At 46.0% G+C, this 19,511-nt stretch overlaps 1 protein-coding gene across 1 annotated transcript in view; it reads left to right on the top strand.

Moving 5' to 3' along the window:
* Nucleotides 1-257: 257 nt before the first annotated feature.
* The window catches only part of LOC126540047 (ATP-dependent translocase ABCB1-like), a 186,782-nt gene continuing 167,528 nt past the window's right edge, over nt 258-19,511 (top strand). The window contains exon 1 of the mRNA XM_055075236.2: nt 258-1,223. Coding sequence (XP_054931211.1) covers nt 1,055-1,223 — 169 coding nt within the window. The 5' untranslated portion in view covers nt 258-1,054. The remainder of the gene's footprint in view (nt 1,224-19,511) is intronic.

Genomic DNA, 19,511 nt, shown 5'->3' with positions numbered 1-19,511 from the left:
CTCTTACACTGTGCAATAGCGCATTAACGTACCCGCCGCCATTGCTCCGTGGCTATGGTGTTGGGCTGCTGAGCGCGAGGTAGCGGGATCGAATCCCGGCCACGGCGCCCGCGTTTCGGTGGAGGCGGAAACGGTGTACGCCTCATAATCTTATCGTTGTTTTGGCGCGTAAAACCCGCCAATTTAATTTTTTGTTTCTTTAGCGCAATAACGTGTTCTTCAGTGGACACGTCAATGGTACGGTTACCAAAGGATGTGAAACGGCTTCGACTGGGCCTAGAAAAAATTGGGCGTACATATCGTCGTAACTGTCCGACTTCCGCATGCTTACTTGCGAAATACCTTTGTCATCAAGGGAGAGCCCCCCAAAGGAGACCCCGACTGCAGCGATTATACGCGTCTTCGGGCTTTTATAGATATACGAACGACTCGGAAATTGAGAAAGATAATTTGTAATATAAACAAAGCCACAAGAAAGTCCGGTGCCGCGCAAACACGAGGATTAGACAAATCCACGCAGTCTACCCTAACCGTCATTCTCACCATATAGCTGAACGATCGACCGCAGCGCCAAAAAAATTCCCTCTATGCTGTTTTTTTTTCTTTCTTTTTTTATGAACACTCAGCGGTGCGTCCAGCAGCAATCCTTTAGCGGCCAGAACCTGCGGCCGCCACGCAATATGTGCACGGCTTACGCGACAAGGCGGCAGGGTATCGGATTGTGGCCGCGCAGCTGCCGGGCGTCGCAACCGTCGCTGCTGCTGCTGCCGCGTAGGGCCAGGGCCAGCTGTTTGCGCCGTGCCGGAGCCGGGACATCTTATTTATCGCGAACGCTGCGCCGCCGCCGCCTCCGTCGAGGCCTCGCGATTGTGACGGCTGCGCAGCAGCGTGCGGCGCGACTGCTGCACTATACGTATATACGCGGCCGTGTGTGTGCATGTGTGTGTTTGCATGCGTGTTTGTGTGTGGGTATGCGAGGCCGCCGGCTATGCCAAGTTGATCTGTTACTGTGCGCGCCCCCTTTGCTTCCACCGCTCGGCGCACGAGAGCGTGCATGCGGACACAGGCTCGTGTCCACTGTCGGAACCACTGCGCCGACCGAAGACATCTCTCTGGGATTACTGTACAGGAGTCTTGTCCGACGAATCGAGTAGACGGCCGGTCAGAGGATACCATGGCCCGACGCAGCTCGGCGGAAACCAATCCCGTGTACTTCATCAACGGTCAGTCCGTAGTGTATATGTACGGCACCCTCCTCATCCGCTTGTTAACTGAACTCTCTCGCAGCCGCGGAAGCTTAATGAATGCGCCTTGCGCAATGGCGGTGCGTGGTTGCGTTTATGTACAGAGTGTTTTGGTTAACTGCAGCTGAATGAAATGAACGACATATGGTTTGCCATCGTGTGGCGCTCCTCGGAGTACTTTTTATATTCCGCTTAACTGGTTATTTAAATAAGATGAATTATGCAAAAGATTTAATATTCACTTTAGGGCCCAAATGCGCTTCGTCGCGTTGTAGAGGGGATTCAGAAACGACCGATCCATTTTTTTTTCTTTGCAGCGTACATTGTAAGTGACGATTTTTTTCGGCCTTTAAAGAAAGACCGCAATATACGAAGTAAAACCACGTCACTGCACTTATGCGCTGTCGTACTGCAGCGCTCTGAACCGTGCTTCGTCACAGTGCGTCAGCATCTTCGGTGGTGGAACACGGAAAGGAAGCGACGCGTCGTCCCTGATAAGCGATAGGCGGCTCGAAGCACGGTTGAGAGCGCTGCAATACGATAGCCCATGAGAGCAGTTGCGTGCTTATTTCGCGGTCTTTCTTTAAACGCGGAAAGAAATAATAATGCAGCATGTACGGGCCACAAGAAACTTACATCAATAATAATAATAATAATATTATAAAAGAAATGATCAGGTAGGGGACTGTATGGGGGACGCAGCCGAAGAAGGGTACGTGAAACGTCTTGCGCTGGCTACTGGGGGTGTGCGGACACAAGGGTGCCGAAATGACGTAACCAAATACGCAGGTGACATTTATTCATGCACTAGAAAGCGTACGTGCTAACCACATGATACAGCTAGTGGGGGTCCTACGGTCTAATCTTGCAATCGTGCTCGCCCCCTACTCGTATATATAGTGGGACCGGCATGGTCAAAGATGGTGGGCGCGAATCGGCATATCGCCCTGTCCAGCTACCCACGAGTCTCCTCCCGCTATTTCCCGACCCTATATATACGTGCCGAACGCGGGGATACCACAGCCGAGCAACCATCGTATTGCTGCAACAAATTGCATACTTCTAAGCCATATGTAAGTCCTTATGAGAAGCAGTACGAGTTTGATGGATGGTGGAGTGAATCCCCTCAAGCGCGACCACTACCGCTCGGATGCACAAATGCACCGCCGAGATATATATACCTCTCTTAACGCCGAGAGAGAGGCTAAATTTAGCTCCGATTGCGTCATGCGTGCCGCAACAATGTCGCCATCTGTGCAGACGGCCTATGCATCATCGAGTGATGACTTTTTTGCCTCTACACAACGATACCAAAGTAAGGCGCGCGGATAGTACGATCGCAAATATACAAGCGATATTAGCGCTGCATTTCTTGCGATTACACGCGGTTTTAGCAATCACGTTGTTCACGTTTGCAGCATGAACATTCAACATTCTGTAGTAGCGTGACCTTCAGTGACTGACTCTACTGTGTATGATCAGTACTGTACCCTAACTCTTCTTCCTTCGAAGATGGGAGGTGGCGGGTTCAAACATAGTGTACATTGTGAACCGACTACCGGTGAAACGGTGATTACGTGCAGCTTTACTTGGCGTCTAATTGTGGAGAACACAATTAGCCGCATAGCGAACTAGCCATGGATGCGGTTGATAATTGTGGAGGCTGTTCGACGCGGCGTCACTTTAGCTACGCCTGCAGAGTTCTACTTTAGTCTTTAGATTTGACCTGTTGCAGTGTTCTACTTTGGTCTTTAGATTTGTCCTGTTGCTCTCCTTTCCTCTTTCCTTTTTCCTCCCCTCCTTCCTATCTTCCATTTCTGTGTTTCTGTCACCTCCCTTCAGAGGAGTAGGCAGGCGTTGTGCCCCTTCCGGTGGCAGTTGCCAGCCTGCTCCTCGCTTTCCCTTTCCTGATACCTGTGTATATGTGTATATGTGTTCAAAACAAATAATAATAATAATTAGCAATAGAACCCCTATATGCTGACCGAACTAAAACACATTTCACGTCAAAAGATCCTCGCCTGCACTACCGAGTAGCGAAGTAACAAGCATTAATATCTCGCCTTTCTAGCTACCCGAAACCTTCGTCAAACGTAATGCTAAGCTCAGCTCGACCCTTGTGGGAATAAGCTGGGTCACCGCAAGGTAGTGTGTGACGCACTCACAGGGTTTCTTACGCGTGGAAACGGTATACAAAAATGAAGACTAGAGAAAGGTCGTCAAAGGAAAAACAGGGAAGTTAATTACACATTCGGTTGCTATTCGAGAAGGAAAAAAAGGACTCTTAAGTATGAGAGAAAAAGAAGGAAATAGCGTGTTGCGTTCGAGGCAAGTTAGAGCGCTGTACGTCGCACAAAGCCTGTCGCAGTGCCGCACACAGACTGTCGCAGTGCCAGACACTGTCGCCGCACAAACACACGTAGTACGTCAGATAACAGTATAGAAGGGCCAATAGGGTCCTGTTGAAATTCTGTCGAATGTTTCGCGCATAGATCTGGTGCGCGAGACGCTAGTCTACAGAACACGCGACAATGAGAGGACTGCAAGAATAGCGGTACGTCCACGATGTTCGTGGTGCGGAAAGGCAGGCGTGCTAAACACGGGCACTAGAAGAACGTAAAGGACAGCTCAAACGCCTCCTGTCAACTGACAGTTGCAACAGCTGAAATAAACAGAGGGAAGACGCAAAAGGTATCCGCGCATGCTCAAGGCAAAGTTCACGATGTTGCAATTTAAAGACAATGTTGACAGGAAAAAGAAAAAGAAAAAGGAGAAGAAAGAAAGAAAGAAAGAAAGAAAGAAAGAGAGAAAGAAAGAAAGAAAGAAAGGAAGAAAGAAAGAAAGAGATAGCGGACATCCTCTACTTGTCCAGGTCTTCGCACTGTCACTTCGTGAGACTATATCCTGTGTGGCTAACTCTGCTGATGCTAAAGGACCGGGAGTCGCTTACGTGAGTCAGTACATCCCGAAATAGTTCGTCGGGTTGACGCATGCTTGCAATGTGCGCTCGCTTGCCATTTGTTGCATGCAGTAAAGCGCTGATGTAATTATAAATGTACTAAACGCGCGCACGAGGGATCCTTTGGCGCTTGAGCATGACGTTCTCAGGCTCCAGATCGATCACGAGCATCGATCATAACATTCAGAGATTCTGCAAACTCTATAATTCTGCTGTAGAGACTGTAAGGCATCGTATTAAGCGCATACGCTTTACTTGACATGACTCTGGTGTTGCGATGGGTATATTGGCGGTATGCGTATGTTTGTCTATTATTCGTGTTTGCTGCTTCAGACATACTTGTAGCTTTATTTACTACGCTTTATCCACCTTTATTTGCCTAAATATTCAAGCAGTCGTACCTGTCTAGCCGTATGAGAGCAATAAGACTTTTCGCGCATGCATAATCGTTACAAACTGCTGCATTTAGAGCGCCATTTACAAAGTAATGAAGTCGCTTGAAGCCAGAAGGACGAAGTTTAGGCAAATCCATGCAGTAACCATCGCTCCCATGCTGCCTGAACCACCACGCTTGCAACTCCAGTATAGACACTAGCGCCATCTGGCACCTTCCGTAGGGGACTCTATACCGCGTACAAAGCAGGGAATTTTGACCGATGCAGTTGTGCTAGTGAGCGCACCTGCTCTGCCTAACAAAACAACAAATCACCGCATAAAACCTGTACCTGAAATATAGGTTCATAAGCACATAAGCGCCCGGACGCAAAAGCTTTCCATGCCGACAGCAGCGCCAGATCAGATGGCCCAGCTGGCGGATGAATCATGCAGGAAACATGCGTTCACGATCGATGCTCCTCTAAAGGTTCACTCGCGCTAACCCGACCCGACACACTGATTTCGGTCTGCCGACTGTCGGCGACAGCGTTTTTTCCTTCGTGTCGGCGCCTCTGTCACACTGTACCGACACCGAGCTCTCCGCCGACCGTCGGCAGATTGTCGGCGTCGGCAAAGTGTGACAGCGAGCCTTCAGAAACCAGAGTGCAACTACCGAACGAAAACATAGCGATATTCACGGAGGAGATGACTCAGCTCTCCTGCCACGCCGACCCCGACATGTCTAAAGAACAGCAAGTCCGGTTCTTGATGCGGGGTGTAAAAGAACAAGTATTCGCCGGACTGATGCGTAGATGTCACGTAGTAGTGGCAATATATGTACAGTTGCGGACAGAATAAAATGGACCACGGGATCTCCGAAAACGTTCAATTCCCGAGCAGCCTGTAGCAGTAACCAGTAAAACTGCCCACGACAACGTTGTTAGCATATTCTAGTCGAGGTCCAAAATGCAAATACCAGATTGCGTTGTGAGGTTGCGGAGATATTCAGCTTTTTCTTAGATTTCATGGTCCATAATATTCTGTCCGCGACTGTACATACCGGGTGTTTTCTCTTTAGAAGGTGTAAACAACAAGAGATGCCTGTGGCAAATAGCCCAATTCTAAGCGTTGATCTAGATTACTCGATGAGGCGGCCGCTAGTTATACGAGAAATGAAAATACCTAATTAAATAATTAACGTTATTACCCAACTAATCTTATTCAATTATTTGACGGCGCACATTTAAATCTACGAATTATAGTGGGGTGAGTTCGCAAAGCGAATCCACTTGGAACGAATTCTCAGGACTGTACGAGTTTCGGGATAGTAATCTTCAAAGTGCCCGACGAAATACATTGGCATTCCAGATACTTCTTTTATGAAAACGCTGTTTTATGCACTGAAGCACGAAAGTAACTGAAACACCAATGCATTTCGTCGGGCGCTTTGAAAATTTATATCTCGAAACTGGTGCAATCCTGAGAATTCGTTCCAAGTGAATATTCCTGGCGAACTCGCCGACTATAATTCGTAGATTGAAATATGTGCTGTAAAATGATTAAATAAAGAAAGTTAGTTAGGGTAACTATGTTAGTTATTTAATCAGGTGTGTTGATTTCTTGTAGAAGTAATGGTCGGCTCATCTAGTAACTTATATCAAGGGTTCAAAGAGGTGGTAGTAGTAGTAGTATTAGTAGTAGTAGTAGTAGTAGTAGTAGTAGTAGTAGTAACAACGTAGACGGAGGTACTGCTAAGCATACCACTAAATGTAGGCGGCAAAAAGCGCAATGGTAAGCCACAGCTTCTAGCTAATCTCAATTTACTAATGGGCTGTTAAAAACATTGCCAGTCCCGGCTCCCGCATGCGTCGGCGGTCACGTAAGCTTGGCTTAAAAAAGATTAGAACGAAGTCACAATGGAATACCTTTACGATATCGCGCCCTATAGGTCGCAGCTTCAATGTCATGCAGTGTTTATACTCATGGACTGCACCGCTCACAAGCTATGCCAAAATGCTGAAATGGACAGCAGTTCATGCGAATGTACACTCTGGGACGTCGACGCAGTGATTTCACGAGGACGAAGGCTGTGTATAACGCTTTCTATTCCCCCTTTTCTTTACCCCCAGTGTAGGGTAGCAAACTGGACGCTCATCTGGTTGACCTCCCTGCCTTTCCTCTCCTTGCTTTCTCTCTCTCTCTCTCTCTCTCTCTCTCTCTCTTGTCAAGGGAAGAATGGTGATTGGAGGTGTGTGCAGAGAAAGGTGCGGCCCATATGCAAATACGTCGAACGCTTTTTGTATATCCTTTGCGTCACAGTAACCAGCGGCACCTATACCCAGCGGCCAGGGACTGGGACAAGCCAAATATAAGATAAGCAACCAAGCCGTTGAAAATCGTGCTCTGCGCTTTTGAAATGCCTATGAACCGACGTTATACGTATATGCTTTATGCAGTGATTTATTGTTTTACAACGTACAACATGTGTGCGCTCACTGTCAGTTTACTTTGTTAGCATATATTCAGTGACGCATAAGCCGGATCATCCAATATGCCTCATGCGCAGTTATTAAGAATGGGGTAGCCTAACTATAGGAATCAAATGAGCCGTTCAATAGTGTGCGCTATTCCATTAAGAGGTCTGCGCACGTCAGATATATCTACGGGGTTATATATAGTACTGAGAAAAACAAGGAGGAATAGCGCGCGCCTGTTTTTAATCGATTGATTGAATCAATGTTTTATTTATGGGTTGGCTCCCCGGCATTATACGAGGGATTGGAAAAGGGAGAAAGTGCGTCGGGTCGGGAAGCTGCCATGCGAGGAGCAGGATCTATAACAGGTGTAAATGGGCCGCATTCCCCGGCAAAATCCGGGAGAGACCCCAGGGCTGCGCGACACTTTCTTATGATAAAGGAGGAAAAAGACGGGGGGGGGGGGAGGGGGGGGGGGAGGGTCGTTGGACTTTTGGTTCCCTGTGGGACGTCCTTGGCTTCCGTGTTGGTTCTTCAACACTTCTGGTGTAGCACGGCGCTACGAGCTTCGACACATTGTTATATGCTATGTCGTAACACGAAGCTGCGATATATTGTTCGACTACGCAGAACCGAGGTTCGCTCACTCGCAGTACTTTGTCGGTCAACGTGCACTGCGTGTACTAGTGGCCCGTACTAACATCGTGAAACTTATTATCATCAGCCTTTTTTTTATGTCCACTGAAGGACGAAGGCGTCTCCTGCAGCGATCTTCAATTACCGCTGTCTAGTACTAGCCGATTCCAACTTGCGCCTGAAAATTTCTTAATTTCATCGCCCAGCCTAATTTACTGCATATTATAAGCGCGTAAGTCCCAGTATACTACTCCGTACTTTTCCTAAAGCCAGTAGTGCGTTGCGCAAAGCACCGTCATGAACCATTACCAAGTCGTCCAAGCTTCCAGCCGTGTACGCTGCTAATATACTGCTTATTACATACGCGCAAATAATGTGGCGAGGTGGTGAGCTATCGACTGGCAGACGATAAGCCGTGGTGGGCCATAGGCAACGAAACCTAAGCTCGCTTTAAAACGTTGCACACGTAGCGCTTAAAAGTCGTTGCGTCTGCGACGAGTGACAGGTCTATAGTGGAGGAGTTTGTCTCTTTTTCATGTGTCTCCACCCTCGTGACAAGCGGAGGGGGAGCAGCTGTCCTCTAAGTATGCAGGGAACAGGCTGCTCATTGTTCGACAGAAAACTCAGGTAGCCACTTTAATAAAAATTGTAGTTTTTTCATCAGTGACGGTGCTGCAAAAGTTGACTGCTTCATAATGGCTCCTGCGCGAAATGTTGTTCAGTGTACCACGCAATCACGTCCCATCTGTACCGTGAGGATCATTCTCTTGGTGCGGCCCACCGTGGTTGCTTAGTGGCTGTGGTGTTGGGCTGCTAAACACGAGGTCGCGGGATCGAATCCCGGCCACGGCGGCCGCATTTTGATGGGGGCGAAATGCGAAATCACCCGTGTAATTATATTTAGGGGCACATTAAAGAATGCCAGGTGGTGAAAATTATTCTGGAGTCCCCCACTCTACGACGTGACTCATAATCAGATCGCAACTTTGGCGCGTAAAACCCCATAATTTTTTGTTTTGTTTTCTTCACAATGATAATGCTTCGTTAATGCGAAAGCATTATATAGCTCATGGGGCGGAAAATTCGGCGTTGTCGGCGTTGGCGTAACGACGATGGCCCAAAAATTCATGTGAGCCAATCGATGTAGTTGATGACGTCAATTAAGGAAAAGTTAATTAAGGCAGAATGAGTTAAGGCAGAATTAGGGCACTCAAATCCACGACAATTGGTGGGAGTCAAACTCACGACCTTTGGTGTTAACTAAAGTGAAGTCATTTAGGTACATTTTGTTAAGGTATAGTTAATTAAGGCACTAGAACTCACGACCTTATTTATGAGTTGCACTCTCGACGTTTAATGGGAGTCGAATCCACGGCCTTGCGTTGTGCAGAAATTGTCAGGTTGTTGATGGAATTTCATCGCGCGGTAGTCGCAATGCTCTCGCATTCATCCACGTAGGGGTAACTAAGTGCCCGTTGAATTTTTTTCAACAACAATACAAAGCACCACTACAGAAAACAAGCCTGCCATAGCTGGCTTGAAGGGCAGCGCTTGGCAGACAGTGGTGACAATAGGGAGGGTGCTATATATGGATAAACACGGACATTTTTAATGTCGGCAGCTTCTTGACATGCGCTGAAAAAAATGATTGATACTCCAGACCCTCCGTAGCAATTCTTTCGAGCAGTTATTGTTCGTCTGAGGTGATCAGGGCCTTGATGTACATGGTTGACCTAAAATAAATAAATCAAACTGCGCTGGTTTGTATAGGAACAGTTGATCGAAACGTTTGCGCTGACGTTACCGTTATTTGTTTACGCGTGTTGCAGATTTCGTCCATTACATGACAGCAAATTGCAACCTAAATCCCTTCGCTACTAGGGTTAACACGGAACGCTATAACGTAGAGGTATTTCAGTCTGCTTCTGTTCTAGTTCTGCCATTAGCGTTCCACAATTGGTCAAAAGTTTCCAGAGAACGCATACTTCGCCTGTATGTCACGCGGAATCACGAAAATTACGCGAATTCCCCGTCTGATGTGACGTGTACACATTGATTATGCACTATTAGGCCGCGCAAAAGCAAAAATAATTTCCTATTCTGCACCATTTTCGCCATCAGCCCTCCTCTATGGGTCAAAATTTTTCGAAATGCGCCCATTTCACCTGTCCGTCACACGAAGTCAAAAAACCGTGAAACCTCACGACATCAAGGTGACTTGTAGGCACCAAATGTGCATTAATATTCCGAACAAAACTGAATTCTCTTCTTTTTTTTTTCGGAATAGCCGATGACTGCCCTGTTCCGAAAGGAATAAAAAAAATATGGCTGGGCGCCGATCGCTCTGGCACTGGCTACAAGAAGCCACTCAGAGTCATCTCGACACGTATCCGACATCGCTTTGTCACCTCTACTTTGCTGAGGACACGTTTTAGCGGCATTTTTAGCTCCTCGTTGAACGCTCTCGAGATTTTTCGACGACCCGCCACAAGCTAAGCAAGGGGAAGCGGACCAATCGCAGACGCCGGCACCACTTCTCTCACCCGATTATCTAATTTCACTGCTCTAGCTCGGCCCCACCGAAACCAACTCCTCTTCTTCGATCTCCTCGCCTGTTTTCATTCAATTAGATTACTAAAACATGTCAAGATCGGCGATGCTTTTCACCTTGAAAGCAAACAAAAGTGACCTCCTATAAAAAAAGGAGAACATTTATCTGGGCTTTTCAAACAACGCTGCGGGTCATCGCCCCCTGTTTGCTATGGGTGGTTACCTAAATTTGACGCCATGAGATTAGAATCATCATCATCGTCAGCATCATCATCAGCATCATCACCAGCCTATTTATGTCCTCTGCAGGACATGGCAGATATAGAAATACAACATATTTCTAATTATATATAAACAGCAAATTTTGTATTTCTTGGGTGGTATTAGAATAATTTCGAAGACACAATCAGCGATTAAATCATCTATACAATTCTCGATTTCGAGAATTAACATGGTAGCCTTCGATCTTGTGTCAAAGAGATAGTCGCAAATGACCACGCAGATGTTCCTGTGGCTAGAGCCCAATGAAGAAGCCCCGAAGGCATGGAGGTACGAAAAAAACTGAGGAGGGGCCCTGACGTCACTCTTCGTGAAGCTAATTGGGGCCGGAAGTTGGCGTTGCTCCGCCATCATGTCGAGCCAGCTCTCCTCCCTTGTTTGCACTCCTCGCGAAACAGCGCCGCGCTGCGCGCAACCGGGCTGCTCGGACGCGCGCGCTCCGCAGCAATCCTAAACCAAAGGATGCAATCGCGATGTCTCACGGCATCACCGTTGCCGAAGTCACGCTGAAAGAAATTCATAATGAACTTCGCAAATAGGGCCGTGAGGTCGAATCCGCTGCTTTTACCGGCTTTTATGGAGATACACGTGCTCTATCCGGCCAGCCAACTGAACTGTTTTCGTCACACACAGGTACCGGCCGCTGCCTTGTTCTTGCGTTTTTTGTTTTTTTTTATAAGGTCACCTTTATCGCTGTGTTCTACTTGCTTTTCTCTGCTTGGGCTTCCTGGGGCTCTCAGACGGACTTGCGAGCTAGAGGTCTGGCGATACGGGAAAAAAAAAAGGATGTGCGCATTCTCACTGCACTGCAAGAATGCACTGGAGACACGTACGAGACACCGACCCATTTGCGATCCTTATGGAGTTGATGAGCACAAACACGCATTCTCGCTGTGGCTTGAGGCATCGTCGTGCTCGTTTGCAGTACTCGATTTATTTAGTTTCACACACAAAAAAATGGTGCGCCGTTGCCTGAATGCAACGCTTTCAGCTCTACTGTACACATCGACGTGCCAGTCTAGGTCATGAAGCGCTACACGTGGGTAAGCAGGCGTGCAGCTTGTGAAAATGTGGACTTCTAGGGCAGCAAAATGCACATCTTCTGCTTAAAGCTCTATCGGCACGTGTGTTGCCGTACCCCTGTCGAGGTTGATGCGGTCGAGGTTGATGCACTGCTCTAAATTATACTACTCGTTTGTGAGTAAGAAGAAAAGGGGTTAACTGAGGGGTCCGATTTTTATTAATCAGATCATAAGAAGCCAACAAAGACACCAATGACAGCATAAGGGTTCTGCCGCAAGGCGTCACGAGTACGCGATCTTTTTTCGGTGAAGGCAATTGGTCAATAAGCCCACACATGCTACCTGGAGGCATCAGTGTTGCCGGATTCGAGACCCTCGTTTTGTAAAACTCTTGTAAAAACTCTCATAGAGCATTGTAACGATCTCAAGTAAGGGGTAAACTAATATATCGAACTTGTCCGGTGTATATGCTCTACGATTGCAGTTTACAGAACCGCATCGGATATCTCTTTCTGACGCCGAGTTACGTTTTTATACGCTTCGCACTTCAGTTACTTCTAAATTACCAATTTTCGAGAATGTTTACAAACATCTCAGGGCCTAAATCAAAATTTCTATTCGGTAGAACTTAGCTTTCTGAAACAAAATGCACAAGTGAAACAAATTGCATTCAAACTGGTCCAATGATTGTCTCAAAATTACATTCCTCCGCCTTACTAATATTTGATTAGCGAAATCGAAGTTCGCCCATAACTAAAGCTTCCTTGCAACAGCTTCGCTGTATAAGAAAGGCTTATAATGTGCTAGTCAGTTGTCTATATAGCTCTGCAAGAAAGTGAAGTTGCCGCCTCGCCACATCTCGGGTTACAAAACCGCACATATTCCTGGCGCAAAATGTTGTTTGTTTTCTATCTGTTTCCACTTCAAACGCGGCACCTTTGGTGATTTACATGTTCAACTTGACGCTTATTTTCTTTTTGTACACATATTTTTTTGCGTATGCTGCTGGAATCAGAACACGTGACAGTTATTCCTCATACTGGGTGTCCCACGCAAATTGTGGCAAAATTTTAAAAAGATTGTGCATTCTGCTTTCAAATCATTAACTTCGCCTGATAACGCTGAGCGCACGGAGCAGGTTGTAGAATGTCTGACTGACTACTAGAAACAAAAAAGGTTCCTCGTGGTGGACTGAAGAATGTAAAAATGGCATATCGTCTTAGGAAAGCTGCGTGGAAGAGCCCTCTTCGTAATCAGAGCCCCTCAAATTGGATTAAATGCAAATCTTATGCTGCGTCCTTCAGGCGGACAGCTGCGAAAACTAAGGATGATTATAACGCTAATGCAAACTCTTCCTTATCTGACCAAAAAATAGGAAAGCCTTGCACAGATTCATTGAACACAGCAAGAAATCTTCTGTCAGCCACATATTGAATTCCGCTGAATTCCAGGGGCAGCTAAGATTAATGTTGATTGCATAGCAAGTAGCCTTGCGTTGCAATTTCAGGCACAGTGCTCAGTTGGGTTCAGAATGACGTCACAGTGCGATGACTTTGAAGAGGCCAACTTGTCGGAACTTATCTGCCGTAACTTGTATGAGATCGGCAGCTCCGGGTTATGATGGTAAATCTGCTAGCATGCTCAAATTCTTGGCACATAACTTTGCGGGAGAGTTGCTAAATATTGTGAACATTTACCTTGAGAAAATATGGCTACCTAACGAGTGGAAGATTGCTAAAATTACCTTGCTTCCAAAGAACGCCGGAAGAGGGCGTGATTTGGACAATATTCGGCCAATCGCTGTAACTTCTAATATGGTAGAATTGATTGAAAGAGTTGTTTACAATCGTCTATCAGAGCACATTTCTAAAATTCAGCTAGCTACCTTACTACAGTTAATTCATTCAGTACCGTTCAGATTTGATTTCGCAGTGGTTGTTCTATTTGGTCCGCGCATCTCGATTTTGAAAGAAAAATACGGTTAGCCAAGAGAAACTTAGAAGTGTCGGGCCTTGTAACACTAGGTGTTTCAAAAACTTATGACATCGTAGAGTATAGCCTTCTACTGAATAAACTTGCTGCCTTAAACCCTCCATGGTATATCATTGTTTGCATCAGGGATTTCTTGCACGGAAGAACATCTTTGCGCATATATAGAAAGCATTTTTCTGGGTGGTTCTTCCCGACAAGAGGTGTAGCTCAGGGTTCAGTGCATTCCGCCACTATAGTTTTATTCTACTACACGGTATTACAATTACGCAGGATTTTACGCCGTTTCTGTATGCGGATGACACTGCACTCCTTGCTTCCGCTAAAGATCTTCAAATGCTTTATACAAAGTTGCAAGCGTATTTAAGTATTCTTGTGCTCTGGCTGGATAATTTGCGGATGGTCCTTAATATTAACAAAAGTGCCCTTCTTGTATTCCCTTCGCATCAATCGGTTCACTTATCCCTTGTGTATCAGAATCAACTGATTCCGCAGGTAAACACTATAAGGTACCTGGGAGTCATTTAAGACCCTGGCCTAGATTAGCGTCCTCATATAAAAAACGTTGCGAGAAAAGCTGAAATCGCTCTTGACCGGCTGACGAGAAAATGCAAAAGGAAGTTTGGTATGCGTAGGGATACACTACTTTACATTTATCGCGCTTATGTAATACCCATTCTTGAATTTGGTTGTGTGTTGATATCTGGCTCTCCAAATTATATGTTGCAATCTTTATTTATGGTATAGAAACGGGCTCTACGTCAGTGTCTTGGCATGCCGAAGTATGTTGCAAACTCTGTGCTGTATCTAGAAGTAAACATACTAGTTCTAGCGTCGAGATTTCAGCTACTAACGGTAAAAACTTTTCTTAGAGCATACGAACATGTTCCCGGGACAAATTACACGGTGTATGTAACACAAATGGCACCATTTCTTTTATTCTATGTGACCAAGATACAAGGTCCCTCGGGTAGTCTTTACGCAGTCCTTTAGCAACAATAAACGTCAACCCACGATCACTTCAATGTGTCACTGTAATAAAAGCATGTATAACTTGCAAGTTTGATAAAGTCTTTCCAAAAAATGCTAAATTCACAGCCAAACAGACACTTGTCGCACTCTTGAATGAGCATATCTGAAAAATTTTCCCTCATACAATGTAGTGTACACGGACACCTCACAGAAAGATGAGAAATCGACAATAGTATTTAGCTCTAAAACACTTTCATGGGACTTCGCTATCTGTCTGCCCGATTGCACTTCAATTTATTTCGGCGAATTCATGGTCATATGCTTGACCCTGTGCAAAGTTCCGAACAATTTGTCACACGTAATAATGCTCGCAGACGGCCTGTCAGTTCTTGTGTCGCTAGAAAACACAAATAATTCACTACTGCAGCGGTCGCTACACTTTTTCATTCCACCTCATGTTCAAGAAATTCGGCTTTTGGGGATAGCTGGACATTGTGCACAAGTACTTAGCGAGAGAGGCAGCGCGTGATGGGGCAAGTAGGTTTTTTTTCTACCCAAACTTACTCACCAGATTCCGAAGACGACAACAGGTCCTGGGTAGAAAAATATGAGCCCCTCCTTGCTCCTCCGGATTACGGACATTTAGCGTTCCCCTGAAATGTCCGGTCGCGTCCCTCTCGGCGATGCGAAGTTTCGATTACCCTATTACGATGTCGAATACCGCTATTAAATCGGTACATGAGTAGGTGTGGATTCCCACCATCGAACCTTGGTGCGCCATGTGGGGATGTAGGATCACCGGACCATTTCCTTCTTTATTGCCGAAAATGTAATTCGGAACGAAAGTCCTACTTAGAGCAGCCCCTACTGCAGCGTATGGACCATCCTCTCTCTGTGATTAACGGTTTATATTTTTCTTGTACGAGTAGCCTTGGTCGAGCCAGAAAGAGTGTCGGATTATATGTGAGTACGTCATTGCTACAGGGAGACTGTCTTGTTATACAGCGTTTCCTCATTGTTATCATTAGCTCGCATCATTTTCATAATCTAGCATCTTCGTTAAAATAAGCATGACCACTTGTCAAGAAATCAAGAAAACAAAAAGATAACTTATAATCACTATTATTTCAATATACGGAGCGCTGACCAATAAGTGAGCAGGAAGCAAGGAGTTCATATTATGTCTCCTTTGCGACGTTTTACGCCGCGCCGGGCCGACGTCCGCCACTACTGGTGACGGCCAGAACGTTCGATTTCTAGGTGACGAATTGCTACTTGTTTAGTCGAACTGAGGAACAGTATAAAGTTACCGTAAGTATATATATATTATGTTCCCGTATATATATAGCTAGTCTTGAGAGTTTTCTAGTGTGTGTGTATAGGATTTTCGGCGCGTGAGATTACTTCGTTGTTCGTTTTTCTTTCTTAGAATCGTTCCTCGAGATAAATTCCCTTTAATGTGTTTGCATCGCGTGTCTGTAAGTTTCTGGAACGCTAAATATTCGGGACAGTACTGCCTTGTGAGAAAGCATACTGCTCGCAACCAATTTCTGTGCTTGACTCAACAATAAATAAGATTGAAAAATATCACAAGAGAACGTGCGCACGTGTTTATACACTTAGGAAACTTATAAGAAAGGCGAATGTGTTAACCACGGTTGCCAGCACAAATGTCGCGGTAAGAACTTGCGCTGCTTCTTCTAATCCTGCGCTGATTAAATCGGTACAGTAGTACCGATTTAATCATCAGCCTGGTTACGCCCACTGCAGGGCAAAGGCCACTCCCATACTTCTCCAACTACCCCGGTCATGTATTAATTGTGGCCATGTTGTCCCTGCAAACTTCTTAACCTCATCTGCCCACCTAACTTTCTGCCGCCCTCTGCTACGCTTGCTTTCCCTTGGAATCCAGTCCGAAACCCTTAATGACCATCGGTTATCTTCCCTCCTCATTACATGTCCGGCTCATGCCCATTTCTTTTTCTTGATTTCAACTAAGGTATCATTAACTCGCGTTTGTTCCCTCACCCAATCTGCTCTTTTCTTATCCCTTAACGTTAGACCTATCATTCTTCTTTCCATAGCTCGTTGCGTCGTCCTCAATTTAAGTAGAACCCTTTTCGTAAGCCTCCAAGTTTCTGCCCCGTACGTGAGTACTGGTAAGACACAGCTGTTATACACTTTTCTCTTGAGGGATAATGGCAACCTGCTGTTCATGATCTGAGAATGCCTGCCAAACGCACTCCAGCCCATTCTTATTCTTCTGATCATTTCAGTCTCATGATCCGGATCCGCGGTCACTACCTGCCCTAAGTAGATGTATTTCCTTACCACTTCCAGTGCCTCGCTACCTATCGTAAACTGCTGTTCTTCTCTTCCGAGACTGTTAAACATTACTTTAGTTTTCTGCAGATTAATTTTTAGACCCACCCTTCTGCTTTGCCTCTCCAGGTCAGTGAGCATGCATTGCAGTTGGTCCCCTGAGTTACTAAGCAAGGCAATATCATCAGCGAATCTCAAGTTACTAAGGTATTCTCCATTAACTCTTATCCCCAATTCTTCCCAATCCAGGTCTCTGAATACCTCCTGTAAACACGTTGTGAATAGCATTGGAGAGATCGCATCTCCCTGCCTGACGCCTTTCTTTATTTGGATTTTGTTGCTTTCCTTATATAGGACTACGGTGGCTGTGGAGCCGCTATACCTGTACCGCTCTACCTACACTCGCAATAAAGAAACGTAGCATGTGTCGTCTGACGAAAGGCGAGCCTCTGGCAGCGCGTTTTAGCTAGGTTTCGCGCGGCGCTTGAACTCCCCAGACGGCGTTTTATAGCTACACGCAGATGCGACACGTTGGCACCAGGCAGTGAAGCAAGGCAACTGCGGCTGTGCGGAGGGGAGCAGCGCCCCGGCCCCGGCTATATACCCACTTCACCAACGTTTCGAGTAGCGTCACCACAGTGGCACAACAGGCGCGGCACCTCGATAAATGGTGCGCAAGACAGAAAGCGAACCATCGGCGTTGGTCAGCGAGCGAAGTATTTAGTTACGTTTTAGCCTGACGTTTGCCGCCCGTTCTGTCTCAGGCCAGTGCGTGTACACTCAGCATCAGCTCGGCACATGCAGGGACACTGTAGTACGATCATACAGCACGTGCCTGCATTGTATGCACTCATTCCAGCATGATGCAGCGGAAGGCTACACCCGGCTCCAACGCGGAGCCGATTCAACGCAGCGTTCACCAGTGCGACCATTTCTCTTTGTTTGTTTGTTTGTTTGTTTGTTTGTTTGTTTGTTTGTTTGTTTGTTTCAGCCGAGAGCACTCCGCGTCACTGGAGATGCTCTAAATACCTCCACGTGCGCCTCGTTGCGAGTCTGCACGAGTGTGGCCACCACTACTAATTGATGTCGCGATAAAATTCAAGGAAATCGTGCTCACACGCTGTAAGCTACGGACATATGTCACGATCGAGTCGAGTAAATGATCTATAGTTGGTGACAACCTAAGAATTACGAACACCCACAAAAAACGCAGTGCACTATGCCCTTCGCCTCTCAAAGAGAGCCGAACCAACTGGGGTGCAGGCACAGCTATATGCAAGTTATATACAGCCACTTAGGTTCTCTTGTTTTTCTGACGTGAAACGGTATTGTGGGTTTAAAACAGCCCCTTTCTTTTTGCACAGATCTGTCTTTGTACCACTCGTTTCACAAAGAAACTTGAATGTCTCGCGAAAATAATACGGCTGATCCTGGTATCGCTGCTCAGTCAAAGTGATGATTTCAGCTTGAAATAACGTGCTTTTATTTTCCAATTCGCCCAGCGCTTACATTAGCAGAGCAAACTCACTGAGCTATGAGTAAACTCCAGCTGGCTGGGCTCTCTTTCAGAGGCGAAGGGCGGGCGCACGGCATTCTTGTGGGTGGAGGTTGTTTGTAATTCTTACGCTGTCAGCCACTGTTGAAGGTTTTACTCATATTACACGCGTCCAACAGAGATGTGTGTTTAGAAAAAGTTTATTTCGACAAGAGACGATACGAACACTGAGTCATAATCACGACCCAATTCCACCTGGACGATAACATGTAAGAAACGAAACACAGCACGTTTTCAACGTAAGTAATGTCCGAGTCCTCACGCACTAACATATAAACACATATACCCACGGAAAGGAACAGTTACACATAAACTAAATGCCACATGTACAAAATGATTTTCAATATATACAGTGTACACAATGGTTATGTACAGTGATGATGTGATAGAACACTTTACACAATTTTGAAGTGATGTGCACGAGATGTGTATATACAAAAATGATCATGTATACGAGAGGACACACACACAGAAATCACGGGCACCTGCATTCTATGTGCATTAATTGAATACTTCTGATAGTCTGGCTACAAGAACCAGGCTGGACGAAAATTCAGCCATACGCGTCCATCAGCCACCGACAGGAAACGACATGACCATTGTCGAAGGAACTCTTCTTCTCCAAGGAAGAACAACTAGAAGGCTTAAGAAAAAAGCGTTATTTCGAAGCCGCGCGTTCTCGTATCTCTTATTTTTGAGATGCTTTCTCGCGCAACCATCGTTGTTGCTCAAGCTTCCTTCGGATTCTTGTCAAAGTAATTGTCCTGGAATCTTCATTAGAGCGGAATTGTTGCAGCGGTCATAAGAACCCTGCCTGTACAGCACTTTCTTTATATTTTCTTCCTTTTTTTCAAGATTAAATAAAACCAACATTTCGCGTATCCCGTCCTATGGAACCCTTCTACCGTGTGTGAGACGTTAAATGAGGACATCACATCGTGACGAAGTACGCTTGTGCATATGTCAGCGCACGTCGCGCTTATCCAAAAACCTAAATTGTGGGGTTTTACGTCCCAAAACCACTTTCTGATTATGAGGCACGCCGTAGTGGAGGACTCCGGAAATTTAGACCACCTGGAGTTCTTTAACGTGCACCTAAATCTAAGCACACGGGTGTTTTCGCATTTCGCCCCC

Source organism: Dermacentor andersoni, chromosome 3, assembly GCF_023375885.2.
Source record: "Dermacentor andersoni chromosome 3, qqDerAnde1_hic_scaffold, whole genome shotgun sequence".
Classification (NCBI taxonomy): Eukaryota; Metazoa; Arthropoda; class Arachnida; order Ixodida; family Ixodidae; genus Dermacentor; species Dermacentor andersoni.
Note: the sequence above shows the minus strand (reverse complement) of the source record. Positions and strands in the feature narration are given on the sequence as shown.